We start from the raw sequence: 15,271 nt of genomic DNA, 5'->3' as shown, positions 1-15,271 counted from the left end.
CACTGAATTATCCTGGATTTTCTACCAGTTTCCCCCCCCCCCCCCCCCAAGTATGCTTTCTCAATCTCTGACCTGGGTACAGACTAGCTGCCATGAAGTTAATCCAGCTCCTCAGTGAGATAAACATTTACTAGAAAGCAGCAGCAACATGGAGTACATTATAAAACAGTACTGAGCTGTGTAGCTGTGACTCCAACTCTGGGGGATGAGATAAACACTTACTAGAAAGCAGCAGCAGCATGGAGTACATGATACAACAGTACTGAGCTGTGTAGCTGTGACTCCAACTCTGGGGGATGAGATAAACACTTACTAGAAAGCAGCAGCAGCATGGAGTACATGATTCAACAGTACTGAGCTGTGTAGCGGTGACTCCAACTCTGGGGGATGAGATAAACACTTACTAGAAAGCAGCAGCAGCATGGAGTACATGATACAACAGTACTGAAATGTGTATCTGATAATCCAGCTCTGGGGGGTGAGATAAACACTTACTAGAAAGAAGCAGCATGAAGGATATTGTACAACAGTACGGAGGGGTGTAGCTGATAATCCAGCCCTGGGGGGTGAGAAGCGTTTACTAGAAAGCAGCAGCCCCATTTCTCTGCCCCTATCTCGCTATGCTCCTCTGTTCTCCATAGACCTCAATAGGCAGCTGTAATCTGATCTCTCAATGTACTGGAAATCCTTCTCGTCTGGATTTGAACTGTTTTTTTTTTGTTTTTTTTCCGGAATGAATGAGGAGTTCGGGAAGTGAGGGGGGGGGGGGGGGGGGAGAAGAGAAGGCTCATAAGTGGAGATTGAAATATATCTTACTGGAGAAATCTGCTTCTAAGTTTTTATATTCTCTTTTACTATTGATTTATGTAAAGTTTATTGAAAGTACAGCGACCATTTATGCTCATGTAGAGGATTTGGAGCAGTGTGTCAGGTGAGAAATCTGCTAAATTAAGAAGTGAAATATGCAAATCTCTACCAATCTCGTAACTATGGGAAAAAATCAGTCAATCATGTGGCCTCCATATTGTATCACTCAGCTTTCCCACAATCAGATATAACTAAAACTAGAGATCTACAGATAAGGAGTCCTGGACGTCCTGTTTAGACAGGAACGCAAAGGAGGTGGGATTTAGTAAGGCCCCGCCCCAAACTGGGTGTTCCTGGTTACTTGGGAGACGGAATCCTGCATTCCGGGGGCGGGGCTTAAATGTAACAATTTTACTTATTAGAATGTTGGTAAATCTGGGGATTGTGGACGCTCGCGGGGCCCCAAGTGACATTTGGAGGAAGAATAGAATTTATTTCATATCGTAACAGGGATCTGAGTGCACAAAGTATCCACACGCTGCCTGAATGTACAGAAAATGTGTTTATTTCCACAAATACGGGGCAGTTCTTGATTATTCTTCCACAAACACCACATCCATCACTTGTGATACGGGGGTCCGGGCAGGTAGGGAACACGTGCTCTGTCCGCAGGAGGAAAGACTCTTCAATCCACCAGAAGACTGTTGTTCACAGTTGGATACTGCTCGAAGAAGCCCTGAGAAGAGAGCGGAGGACGGGCATGTCACACAAGGCGGCACAGGACCCATAACGGGGCAATAGAGTTATATCTCGGCTTGATTTTTTGCATTTTGAGACTTTTTTTTTCCGGCGGGTGGCAGAGTGGACGGTGGCACTTGCTCAGACTCGCCAGCAGGTGGCGCCGGCCCCAGGTATAATAAATGGCGCAGGGTAGTCAGGGGGATCCGTTAGGATCTAGAACAGGCCACAGTCAGATCAGTAAAATTAGAAGCCGCCGTCGCCACTTATTAAGGAGACAGAGCTCGGGGCGAGGACCAGAGAAGCGAATGCCCACGAGACGGAGCTGGGTGGGCTCCGGTTGCCATGGTTTCCATTATATCATGTCATAGGCTAATACATGCTATTGCTCATTAGCGATGTCCTGGTGTTGCCGTAGCAACCACTTGACTAACCCACTGATGTCGGCAGTTGCTACGGCAACCGGCCATTGACTTCAAGGCCAGTGTAGGTTGCCACGGCAGCAGCCAATGGGAGAGGAGCGCACACACAATTAGAATTACAATTTGCTGGGAAACGCGGAGACGCGAATGTACACAAACACGCTGACGTCTCCGAAACGAAGTGTCACCGCGCCCGCCGCCAGGACACAGCGGCAGAGAGAATCCGTATCAGGGGCTGTGGGAGGGAGTCTGGCACGCCGCACCAGGAGGACATCACTATTATACCCAGTGTGCAACACAGTGCGAGCATCTGTATCCAGGGCCTTACATAGGACTGCAGGGACACCCACTGCAGCCACAACCCAGCTCTGCTACATCCGCAGCCAGAAAACACAAAGGGTATGTGCACACGCTGCGGAAAGGTGTGCGGATTTACTGCGGAATTACCGCATTTTTTTCCCGTTTTTTGTGCGGATTCCTATTATGGAGCAGGTGTAAACCGCTGCGGAATCCGCACAAAGAAGTGACATGCTGCGGAATAAACAACGCAGCGTTTCCGCACGTTTTTTTTGCGTAGCGTGTGCACTGTGGATTTTGTTTTCCATAGGTTTACCTGGTACTGTACAATGCATAGAAAACTGCTGCTGATCCGCAGCAAAATCCGCAACGTGTGCACACACCCAAAAAATACACAGGACTGCCACAAAACATCAGAAAGGGCGACTATAGCACAACCCTATCATACACTACCACCCCCAACATACTCACATAAACAGCAGTACAACACCTGACCATTACACTCCTATATAGAGAACTACAACCCCCAATATTCCCGACCATTACACTCCTATATAGAGCACTACAACCCCCAATATACCCGACCATTACACTCCTATATAGAGAACTACAACCCCCAACATACCTAACCATTACACTCCAATATAGAGCACTACAACCCCCAATATACCCGACCATTACACTCCTATATAGAGCACTACAACCCCCAATATACCTGACCATTACACTCCTAGAGAACTACAACCCCGAATATACCCGACCATTACACTCCTATATAGAGAACTACAACCCCCAATATACCCGACCATTACACTCCTATATAGAGAACTACAACCCCCAATATACCCGACCATTACACTCCTATATAGAGAACTACAACCCCCAATATTCCCGACCATTACACTCCTATATAGAGAACTACAACCCCAATATTCCCGACCATTACACTCCTATATAGAGCACTACAACCCCCAATATTCCCGACCATTACACTCCTATATAGAGAACTACAACCCCAATATTCCCGACCATTACACTCCTATATAGAGCACTACAACCCCGAATATACCCGACCATTACACTCCTATATAGAGAACTACAACCCCCAATATACCCGACCATTACACTCCTATATAGAGAACTACAACCCCAATATTCCCGACCATTACACTCCTGTATAGAGAACTACAACCCCGAATATACCCGACCATTACACTCCTATATAGAGAACTACAACCCCCAATATACCCGACCATTACACTCCTATATAGAGAACTACAACCCCCAATATACCCGACCATTACACTCCTATATAGAGAACTACAACCCCCAATATCCCCGACCATTACACTCCTATATAGAGAACTACAACCCCCAATATTCCCGACCATTACACTCCTATATAGAGAACTACAACCCCCAATATTCCCGACCATTACACTCCTATATAGAGAACTACAACCCCAATATTCCCGACCATTACACTCCTATATAGAGCACTACAACCCCCAATATACCCGACCATTACACTCCTGTATAGAGAACTACAACCCCCAATATACCCGACCATTACACTCCTATATAGAGAACTACAACCCCCAATATACCCGACCATTACACTCCTATATAGAGAACTACAACCCCCAATATTCCCGACCATTACACTCCTATATAGAGAACTACAACCCCCAATATTCCCGACCATTACACTCCTATATAGAGCACTACAACCCCCAATATACCCGACCATTACACTCCTGTATAGAGAACTACAACCCCCAATATACCCGACCATTACACTCCTATATAGAGAACTACAACCCCCAATATTCCCGACCATTACACTCCTATATAGAGCACTACAACCCCCAATATACCCGACCATTACACTCCTATATAGAGAACTACAACCCCCAATATACCCGACCATTACACTCCTATATACACTGTGTGCAGAATTATTCGGCAAGTTGTATTTTGATCACATGATACTTTTTATACATGCTGTCCTACTCCAAGCTGTTCAGGCCCGAGAGCCAACTACCAATTAAAGGGAACCTGTCCCCCCCCCTGTCGTTTGTAACTAAAAGGGCCACCTTGTGTAGCGCTAATGCTGGATTCTGACAAGGCGGCTCTTTTAGTTCTTGGTGCTGTAACTGCAGAAATAATCGATTTTGCATTTTGTCCAAAATACCTTGAAACAGTCCTGGGGGCAGGCCTTTCCCCCCCTAATGCAGACGCAGCACAGCCGTCACTCATGCCCTCTTGGTGCCGGGCACTACCTCCTCAGCCTTGTTTTGAACTGTCCTGACGCCTGCGCTGTTATGTTATCCCTTGGGCATAACAAAAAGAGCCACCTCTAAAAGAGCCACCTTGTCAGAATGCAGCATTAGTGCTGCACAATGTGGCTCTTTTAGTTTCAAACACCAGGGGGGGGGTGACAGGTTCCCTTTAAGTAAATCAGGTGATGTAATGAGGAGGGGTGTTGTCCAATGACATCAGAACCCTATATAAGGTGTGCTTAATTATTAGGCAAGTTGTATTTTGATCCCATGATACTTTTTATACTTGTTGTCCTACTCCAAGCTGTTCAGGCTTGAGAGCCAACTACCAATACAGTAAATCAGGTGATGTGCATCTCTGTAATGAGGAGCGGTGTTGTCTAATGACATCAGAACCCTATATAAGTTGTGCTTAATTATTAGGCAACTTCCTTTCCTTTGGCAAAATGGGTCAGAAGAGAGATGTGACGGCTCTGAAAAGTCCACAATTGTGAGATGTCTTGCAGAGGGATGCAGCAGTCTTGAAATTGCCAAACTTTTGAAGCGTGATCACTGAACAATCAAGCGTTTCATGGCAAATAGCCAACAGGGCCGCAAGAAGCGTGTTGGGCAAAAAAAGGCACAAAATAACTGCCCATGAATTGAGGAAAATCAAGCGTGAAGCTGCCAAGATGCCATTTGCCACCAGTTTTGCCGTATTTCAGAGCTGCAACGTTACTGGAGTAACAAAAAGCACAAGGTGTGCGATACTCAGGGACATGGCCAAGGTAAGGAAGGCTGAAAAACGACCACCTCTGAACAAGAAACATAAGATAAAACGTCAAGACTGGGCCAAGAAATATCTGAAGACTGACTTCTCAAAGGTTTTATGGACTGATGAAATGAGAGTGACTCTTGATGGGCCGGATGGATGGGCCGGAGGCCGGATCAGTAAAGGGCAGAGAGCGCCACTCCGACTCAGACGCCAGCAAGGTGGAGGTGGGGACTGGTATGGGCTGGGATCATCAAAGATGAACTTGTGGGACCTTCTCGGGTTGAGGATGGAGTGAAGCTCAACCCCCAGACCTACTGCCAGTTTCTGGAAGACTTCTTCAAGCAGTGGTACAGGAAGAAGTCGGTATCGTTCAAGAAAAACATGATTTTCCTGCAGGACAATGCTCCATCAGATGCCTCCAACTACTCCACAGCGTGGCCGGCCAGTAAAGGTCTCACAGAAGAAAAAATAATGACATGGCCCCTTGTTCCCCTGATCTGAGCCCCATAGAGAACCTGTGGTCCCTCATAAAATGTGAGATCTACAGGGAGGGAGCACAGTCCACCTCTCGGGGCAGTGTCTGGAGGCTGTGGTGGCCGCTGCACCAATGTTGGTCGTAAACAGATCAAGCAACTGACAGAATCTATGGATGGAGACTGCTGAGCGTCATCATAAAGAAAGGGGGCTATATAGGGCACTAATTTTTGGGGGTTTTGTTTTTGCATGTCAGAAATGTTTATTTCTAAATTTTGTGCAGTTATATTGGTTTACCTGGTGAAAATAAACACGTGAGATGGGAATATATTTGGTTTTTATTAAGTTGCCTAATAATTCTGCACAGTAATAGTTAGCTGCACAAACAGATATCCTCCTAAGAGCCAAATCTAAAAAACCCCACTCCAACTTCCAAAAATATTAAGCTTTGATATTTATGAGTCTTTTGGGGTTGATTGAGAACATAGTTGTTGTCAATAATAAAAATAATCCTCTAAAATACAACTTGCCTAATAATTCTGCACACAGTGTAGAGCACTACAACCCCCAACATACACGACCACTACACTCCTATATAGAGCACTACAACCCCCAACATACCCGACCATTACTCATATATAGAGCACTACAAACCCCAACATACCCGACCATTACTCATATATAGAGCACTACAACCCCCAACATACACGACCATTACACTCCTATATAGAGCACTACAAACCCCAACATCCCCGACCATTACTCATATATAGAGCACTACAAACCCCAACATACCCGACCATTACTCATATATAGAGCACTACAAACCCCAACATACCCGACCATTGCTCATATATAGAGCACTACAACCCCCAACATACCCGACCATTACTCATATATAGAGCACTACAACCCCCAACATACCTGACCATTACTCATATATAGAGCACTACAACCCCCAACATACCTGACCATTACTCATATATAGAGCACTACAAACCCCAACATACCCGACCATTACTCATATATAGAGCACTACAAACCCCAACATACCCGACCATTGCTCATATATAGAGCACTACAACCCCCAACATACCCGACCATTACTCATATATAGAGCACTACAACCCCCAACATACCTGACCATGACACTCCTATGTAGAGCACTACAATCCCCAAAATACCTGACCATTACTCATATATAGAGCACTACAACCCCCAACATACCAGACCATTACTCATATATAGAGCACTACAACCCCCAGCATACGTGACCATTATACTCATTTTCACACCACTTTCAAGATCCCCGTTTGCTGTCAGTGAATGTGAATATTCTTCTTTCCATCCAGAGGCTAAAACTTCTCACAGAAGAGGGTTTGCTACAGTTGCATCCAGTCTGCACACTCCTGTGTGGGATACACCAGCTCCACAGTTCTGGCTCCTGCTTGTTACAATGTATCAGCCTGGAGAGCACAGTTCTGGCTCCTGCTTGTTACAATGTATCAGCCTGGAGAGCGCAGTTCTGTCCACAGAGAATGGTCTCAGCTCCGCTGGATACAACTGTAGCAAAGCCTCAGCTCTGGATGTACACAGGAATGTTCCAAATTACTGACAACAAGCAGAGGTTTAGAAAATGGTGAGAAATGGAGACAATGTGTATAGGAAACTTTCATTATCATATAACGATTAGGCTCAATTTCACTTCTTTTTGGCTGTGTCGGTGTAAATTCAGTTCTGCTACATCTCCATCTTTATTCTATACAGTTTGGCTATATACTTTCTGCTGCGCTCACATTTATTCTTCATTTCCCCGCTGTCCCATAATAACTGTATTACCTTCTCGCTATTACACATCATCCGCTGCTTATTAGCGCTGCCTTGTGCGCCCTCTGGTGGCCACTCATAGACATCACACACAATAATTACCTGGAAGAGAGTGCAGGTCTGCAGGACCCCGGACGTGCAGCACATCTCCCTCACCGAGTGCATCGCCAGCTGCGGGGATCCTAAATCCAGAACTTTCAGACCCAACTTACTAGCCAGGATGGGGCCAATAGTGGTGCCACATGGCACGTCATTCCGCACCATGAATTCCTACAGATATAAATCCCAGTTATCAGAACACACAAGGGATGAGAATGGTAGGAGGAGGAGGTTTTATGGAGGTGCTCACCTGCAGCGGGACACCCACACGCCCTGCAATCTCCCGCAGGACGGCCTCGGTCACAGCCGTGGAGGCGTAGCGCTGGTTGCTGTTCACTTTGATAACCGGCCCCTGATTAAAAATGACCAATATATGGGAAGTTTTACATGTGATGCCGGTGTGTGCCATACCAAAAACTGGTGAAGACACGACTAAGAGGGGGCAGGATGTAATATAGGGGACAGTAGGGACTGACCTTGTGGAAGAGGGGCCTGTGATTCTCTTCATGTTTGTCCCTGTGGAAGACACAGAATCAGGAGTGATCGGGGGGTCTCATACATCCCACCTTTGATACTAACTTTCTAATGTAATTTTTGCATTAATTCCTCATTATTTTCAGGATCTCTGCTTGCTGTCAGTGAATAGCAACATCCAGGCACAAACTGTTCACGTTCCAGTTGGACGCAAGGTTTCCGGTCTCTTTTGTAACAAGCCGCCCCCCTTGTGTGAGGAAGACCCTCTGGATGGAGGCAGCAAGCATAAATCCTGGAAATGGTGAAGAATTCGATCACAAAGGTTGCAGGTTCTCCCCAGTGGGGGTCTATACCAACCCAGAATGGGCCCCCTTTCTCTCCAGGGGATTGGTCATGTAGCATCATATTTTGGTGGTGGACTACAAGAACAAGCATGCTTTGTAGGTGATGGAGAGAGCAGGGATCCACAGGGCGTCGCTCTTACATGTAGTTGGGGTGCACGGCGTGGGCCATGTCGGCGCTGATCATGAACGATTTGGGCACAGACTCCTCAAAGGCGGTGAGATTCTGCGGAGTGCAGGAGATTCTGCGCAGGATCAGCTCCGTCAGAAGCGACTCAGCACCATGGGCGCTCTCCGACCCCACCTGGAAGACAAGAGATGGATACGGTCTCGGGGGTCTGGCTAAGCGCTCATCCAGCTTTTCCGGTCTCAGACATCTCCCCGATAAGGTTTTCTCAACCCCAGAGAGAACGGTAACTCAGCCATCTTGGTCGTCACCCAGCTTTCCCTTTTACTGCACGACTACACCCAGCGCAGCATATCCGAGCTTCTGGTGGCCGAGTCACCCCACCCCGGGCAGATACCGGCCTCGCTCCCACAACGTCTCACCTCCTCATTGTCATACAGGGTGATCATCCTGACGTTGGACTCGTTGGCGAGAGAGCTTGGAGACTCACAGGAGCCAAGAAGAGCCTGCGGGGAAAGAGAAAACAATCAGTATATCCGATCCTGGGAAAGTAGGGTGACAACCAATATGGCCGTTATTTCCATTTTCAAGGGCACTGCAAATCAGACTGAGGATCCCCCACATCACCAGGTAACCAGACAGATTTGCCATTCAGGAGTGTCGGAAAGCTGGGTGGCGCAGTAATGGAGGCCTGATTGGTTATCATTAAGCTATTCCAGTAATTAATATGGAAAAAAAAAAAGTAATAATATTTTACAATTTCACCAACTAGGAAGATTTAAAAAAGGATAAAATATACGATTTTCCCAAAAATATTTTGCCACAATTTTTGGAAAACACAAACAATGTGCCCGATGCAGACGCAGACATCGTCTTTTTCAGAACCGACCGCTGAGAGATTGGCAGCAAAGAGCGTCCTTTCCTCCGGAGGACCCGGCCAGGACAGAAGCCATTGATATCACTATAACGGTGCAATGCTTCCTATGTCCAGTGGGGGCGCTGCAGCTGAACTGATCACTCGCCGACAGGTTCTTCTGCGGATTCCAGCTGATTCCCGGGGATCCCAGAAGCAGGAGGACATCCTGTAATGAACTTGGAAAATCCTTCCAACAAAAAAGGGGACTGTGAAAAGCAGACTTCCCCTTTAAGACCAAAAGGCCATGACGTCTGCACAAAGCAAAAGAAATTCCAGAGCCCACAGTCCTGCAGGAATTGGAAGTCTTAACTACTGAGCCAGCTTGCTACGATGAAAAGAGATAAAGAGGCAGAAATGAAGAATATTTAAAGGGACAGCAAGCCGAAAGTTGGAGCCCTCCACACCAACAGATGTAAAGGCTTCAGCGCGGGAGATACAGCAGTGACCACCCCACTGACAAGCACCACCAGCCTAAAGTGGCTGATAACAGCGAACAACAGCTCACTGGTGAAGATGAATATTAGCTTCAATGTTCCTTTAATTTAGATTTGATGCCATTGAGTTTATGAGTCACAAGAATCCCATCAATCTTCATTAAGCCGCGGAGCGGACAGCGCTATTCTTAGAAGGAAGCGGCCGCGATCGTCACGTACTGGATATGTGGTCGGAGCTGAACTTTACTTCATCGCTCGGAGATATTGATGAAGGCGGCAGAGACGGATGATACAAATGTCGGCTCCATCTCCTCTCTGGCCTCATACACCTGCTGTCAGCAGCCAGTCCACCATCACCGGGGGCAGGTAGTAGGCATCCGCCTAGGGCGCTACCTCCTGCCTCCCCTTGAGTGGGGCACATTTTTTGGGGAAAAAAAAAAATAACACTGCTGACTGCCTGCAGCCACATGGCACCTTCCTCCGGCCGCAGGCATTCAGCACAGTGATAGCCGGATTGAGGACACACAGGGGAGCAGTATTCGTCACGGACACCGCTCACCTCTGTCTGCAGGCGCCCCGACCGTCACTCCCTCCTAGTACTAAATTTGTGTGTGTCAGACATAAATGCAATGCTGAGAGCACTGGGAGATTATTATTAGCTTCCTATCAATGTCACTGAAGGAAACCGTCAGCAAGCATGTCAAACCAAACCGGCAATTTACAAGGATCTCCTGCAATAACCTACGGATTCATGTAAAGGACAGAATTAAAAATCCCACCGATTCCCAGGATCACCTTTCACCCACCTGAAGGGCACAATAGCAGCTGTGCAGATTATCCAGGCGGGGGCCAAAGATGAACTCCTCATGGGCGCCCCCTAGAGTCTGAAAGAGAAGCAGCAATGAGTACAAGTGGCCGACACACACGATCCTGCGTGATACAACGTAACAAAGTCTCTCTCTTCTGCACGGAATTCCCATTGTGTAAAAAAAACTCAAAATCTTCTGAAAATCTGTTTATACGTCTACAAGCCAAAACGTCACCAACTGAGCGCCCTATGTTAACCCCTTCCCAACCAGAACATTCTTTGTTTTTACACATATGTTTTATTCCTCTCCTTTGAAGAGCCAGAACTTCTTATTCCATTGACAGGTGTAAAAAAAGTCTTATTTTGGGGTACGAATTGTAGTTTTAAATGGCAGCATACATTTTACCATATTCTGATTATATTAAAAAATTTAATTCTGTCATTGTATATTTTTTTTTAGTAGTTAAAATTAAAAAAAAAATAAAAAAACTTGGTTCCGTCGTCATTTTCTGAGACCTGTAACTTTTTTTCCCCCATTGATGGAGCTGTATATTTTTTTTAATGTAGCAAGCTGTAGTTTTTATTATTGCCATTTTGGGGTACACAGATTGTTTTTATTTTTAGGATGAAATGTGACATGATTAAAAAAAAACACTCATTAGTATTTTTTTATGCTTTTCATCACTTACCATAAAAGTTTATTAGTTGTAGATTTTCATGGATCGGATTAACAATACACAAAGTATTTATAAAAAAATATATTTTAACATTGGGAAATGGGGCGGATTCAAACTGTCATGTGGTCACTTAATTTTTTCCAATTTTTTTTCTTCACTTTGTTGTTTACTTTTATTTTTAGTTCCTTTTTTTAGTCCTCCTAATATTTAATATATTTATTTGTGTATGTACTCTTGCTGTGACATTTGTTTCTTTACTATTTATCCATTATATACGGTATACATTTTTCCATTATGGTATTTTCTCATTAAGTACATGATTATATAAATAAATATATATATATATATATATATATATATATATACACACAAACATACGTACTTACATACACTTTTTTTTTTTTTTTTTTTTTTTAAACGTCTCATGCAATCCCTTTACCTGATTTAGGTAGGACACGTCCCTTTCTCCTCTCCTGTCTCTATATTTTTTTTTAATCATGTCTGTTGTTCTAATCTTTCTGTCCTTCTATAATTACTAATAAAACTAATTATTTGCATATTGATTTTTTTTTTAATACTTTTTTTTGGGGGGGTGGGTGCTGGTATATATATTTTGGTATTTGTAGGTGTCATATACTTACTTTTGCTATAAATGGAATTTTGTTCTTTTATAGCTTTTCTCCTAAGGGCCCTGAACCTGCGATCATTTGATCACTAGATACTACAATACTTCAGTTTTGTAGAGCAGAATTGTCGATCTACTATGCAGCCGGGCAAATACCTGGGATTCATCGAAATGCAAAGCCGACAGCAACGAGAGACTTTCCTAGGACCCAGAACAGTCATGGTAGCCCATCGGCACCCCGGGATCTTTTCTTATTCCTGAGCCCTCGCCATAGGACCACACATTGTTCTGTAGCGCCACCACAGGCTGAATGGAGTATTACATAGTGCCTATTCATACTAATGGAGTGTGTGTAATGCAGGACAGGGCAGGTCGTCCAAAGCGAGAGACGCTCTTTGTAACTGGTCTATTCTTTGGTCAAGCGATGAGGACCCCCGGAAATAACTCAGAATTCCCTATGGGTGTATGAAAATGGGTTTCCTAATTTAGACCCCTCACTTTTAGTCAATTTTGGCCAAGCTATGACTTCCCATGTCAAATGGCCTAGAGTAGACTGTCCACCCTCCTTTACACTTCCTGGAAGTGAACCATCTGCCTGAACTGCGAGGACAATGGTGCGTCAGGGCAGGACCTACCGCCGGTTGTGTGTCAGTCAGGCAAAGCTCCAGTTCTAGAATCTGCTCCGGTTTCACCCCCAGCCGGTCGCAGAGCAGGCTGAGCAGAAGAGGGTGATGCCTCTCGGTCTGAGAAAAAAGAAAGGTGGACATCAGATCAGACCCTAAAGTCTACGGCGCCATCACTGGACCGTTATTACCCGACCTCCGGAGACGTTACCGCTGCAGCCAGTCACTCCGATCATCACACGTGGGTGATACGAGCACCCAGGCAGGTTGGTGACCACAATGGCCAAACACTCCTCTATGGACGGACTTAGACCTCACCTGGTTTTTGCCTCCAGCAGAGGAATGACAGGAAGATCCCGAATCCATGGGCTCCTTCTCCAAACCTTCTTGTATAGAAGAAGCTAGAATGGGCAGGCTGTCACGAGAAGGGAGACTGTGAGAAGGACGAACCTGGCAGGTGGCGGCCCGCACGGCGCTCGCAAACTCACAGATGCTGCTCCGTGTTGGGTCCGAAGCTCTCGTTGATGTTCCTCTGCAGGTGGATGGCCAGGTGCGGGATGCGGAGGATCGGGCGCTCCACATAGACCAGGCGGTGCTGCAGGCGGTGCCCCTCCTGAGGGCAGAGCGGGGGGTAAGAGAAGAATCAGTTCTATTCCGTGCTATGATTAGATCTAGAAGGTTACATTCACCACATCTTGTTCCATTGGTAAATGGAAACCGTCAGCAGTCAGGATCCTATTGATGGATCTTAATTTGGTTTTATTTTTATTGGTAATTAGGTCGGTGAATGTAAGCATCGTACATGGGGGTACGCGGAGCGCCTACGGCTCCCTAAGATGGAATTTTAGGGACTTCATCTGGCGCTCTAGTTTTTGCGGAAACTGTCAGCAAGCTGCTGTTGTTGGATCCATTGTTCCTGTGTGTATAGATTTAGTGCTTGGAGTGCGGCTAATTCATACATGAGGAGTAGAGGAGTATGGTGGCATATTCTCGGCTCGACCACGGATCTCATGACCCATCAGAGAATAAAACGTCCGGTTGGGCTGAGGATTGGGGACATAATATGAGCTCTTGAATGCGGCCACATTACAGATGTCAGAATAAGCCCTTAAACACACAATCAGAACACTACTGACACAAGGAAATAATGGCTCCATTAACACCAACTTACTGACAGTTTCCAGTAGAATTTTTTATTTTTATTTTTCAAAGTAAAAACAAACAAAAAAATAAAAACATTAATTTATATTATGATGTCAAAAAAGGTGAAGCTTCAGGTTATAAGATGATGATCAATTAGTCTTCCAAGAAAAATATCAATCCTTAATAAGTCAGATGTGGCAGATTATACTGTGACTTAATTACCGGTTATGTATCAAAGGATTCATCACCTTAATGATCACTCGGCCGGCAACAGTCAGATCCCGGTCGAACCAAGTGCTCCAGATGCCTCCACCATAGCACTCGACCCCGACCTGCAGGTATCCGGCCTGACCGCGGCAAGACCGGCGCTTTACCTGCGGACACAGGACGCACGAGTCAGAGAAAACTAAAGGGGACGTGTTACTTCTGCCATCATTCATCCTTACCCTGAGGCACGGGCTGTCCGTATGGGCGCCGACGATTGTAAATCCGTTGCCTTGCTTGTAATGGCCGCCCACTGCAAACGCCACCAAGGTCGAGTAGTTGCGAGTCACAAAGTACTAGACAGAGAGAGAAATCGGTAAGTAAGTGACCCCCAGCTGCTCCGCACGGGGGGAGGATCAGGCGGAGTTTTCTTACCTTGTGGTTGGGTTTGATATCCCAGTGATCGGCCTCCTTCAGCTCCTGGAATCCTGCTTGTAAGAGGCGGCTCTTACACTCCTCCACCACTAGGGGCAGTAAGAAGAAGACTTTGGTGGTACAACATGGCTGCTTTCTTCCAAAAACAGCGCCCCTCCTGTCTGTGGGCTGATTGTGGTACTGCAGCTCGGCTCCTCTAGTTGAGCTGCACTTCCATACCATATGGTGGCTCATATAAAGCGCCTACAGGCCTGTAATGCAGACCCATGGGGCATGATGGGATGTACTGGTAACATAGGGGGCCACCAGCATAAAATCCCCTAAATAGCGGAGGGCCCAATAACAGGTATATGTGTTATCGTCCCTGGCTGTTTTAAGGGGGGGTTTTAACGGTGTTTCTATTAGCATCTTTTCTGTGGTTCTTAAAAGTTTTAAGTGCATCATTAAATGCACTACATACAGAGCATTTAAAGGGGATTTAAAGGGAATGTCCCAGAGTTATATACTGAAGATTTTAGCACAGGTCATCCATATTCAGGTCAGTGGGGATCTGACACTCAGCAGTGTCAGCACCCCACCGACTCCGGGGGTGGTCAGATGAGCAGAGATGGAACAGCACAGTGCCATACATCATGTAGTGGCCGTTCTCGGTACTGCAGCTCAGCTTCTATTAAAGGGAATCTGGCAGCAGGTTTTTCCTCTTTAATCCGAGAGTAGCATAATGTAGGGGCAGAGAGACTGATTCCAGGGATGTGTCACTTAGT

General features: G+C 45.9%; 1 protein-coding gene across 5 annotated transcripts in view; it reads right to left on the bottom strand.

Moving 5' to 3' along the window:
- Positions 1–1,350: 1,350 nt before the first annotated feature.
- The window catches only part of DNPEP (aspartyl aminopeptidase), a 226,122-nt gene continuing 212,201 nt past the window's right edge, over positions 1,351–15,271 (bottom strand). For all 5 annotated transcript variants that reach the window (XM_069732781.1, XM_069732780.1, XM_069732779.1 and 2 more), the window contains exons 3-15: positions 14,508–14,596; positions 14,315–14,428; positions 14,117–14,242; positions 13,214–13,338; positions 13,044–13,140; positions 12,738–12,845; positions 10,799–10,876; positions 9,065–9,148; positions 8,659–8,819; positions 8,177–8,216; positions 7,951–8,052; positions 7,704–7,871; positions 1,351–1,543 (exon numbers count right to left, since the gene is read on the bottom strand). In XM_069732781.1, coding sequence (XP_069588882.1) covers positions 1,493–1,543; positions 7,704–7,871; positions 7,951–8,052; positions 8,177–8,216; positions 8,659–8,819; positions 9,065–9,148; positions 10,799–10,876; positions 12,738–12,845; positions 13,044–13,140; positions 13,214–13,338; positions 14,117–14,242; positions 14,315–14,428; positions 14,508–14,596 — 1,343 coding nt within the window. In that variant the 3' untranslated portion in view covers positions 1,351–1,492. The remainder of the gene's footprint in view (positions 1,544–7,703; positions 7,872–7,950; positions 8,053–8,176; positions 8,217–8,658; positions 8,820–9,064; positions 9,149–10,798; positions 10,877–12,737; positions 12,846–13,043; positions 13,141–13,213; positions 13,339–14,116; positions 14,243–14,314; positions 14,429–14,507; positions 14,597–15,271) is intronic.

Source organism: Ranitomeya imitator, chromosome 7, assembly GCF_032444005.1.
Source record: "Ranitomeya imitator isolate aRanImi1 chromosome 7, aRanImi1.pri, whole genome shotgun sequence".
Classification (NCBI taxonomy): Eukaryota; Metazoa; Chordata; class Amphibia; order Anura; family Dendrobatidae; genus Ranitomeya; species Ranitomeya imitator.
This window is presented reverse-complemented; position numbering and strand designations above follow the sequence as displayed.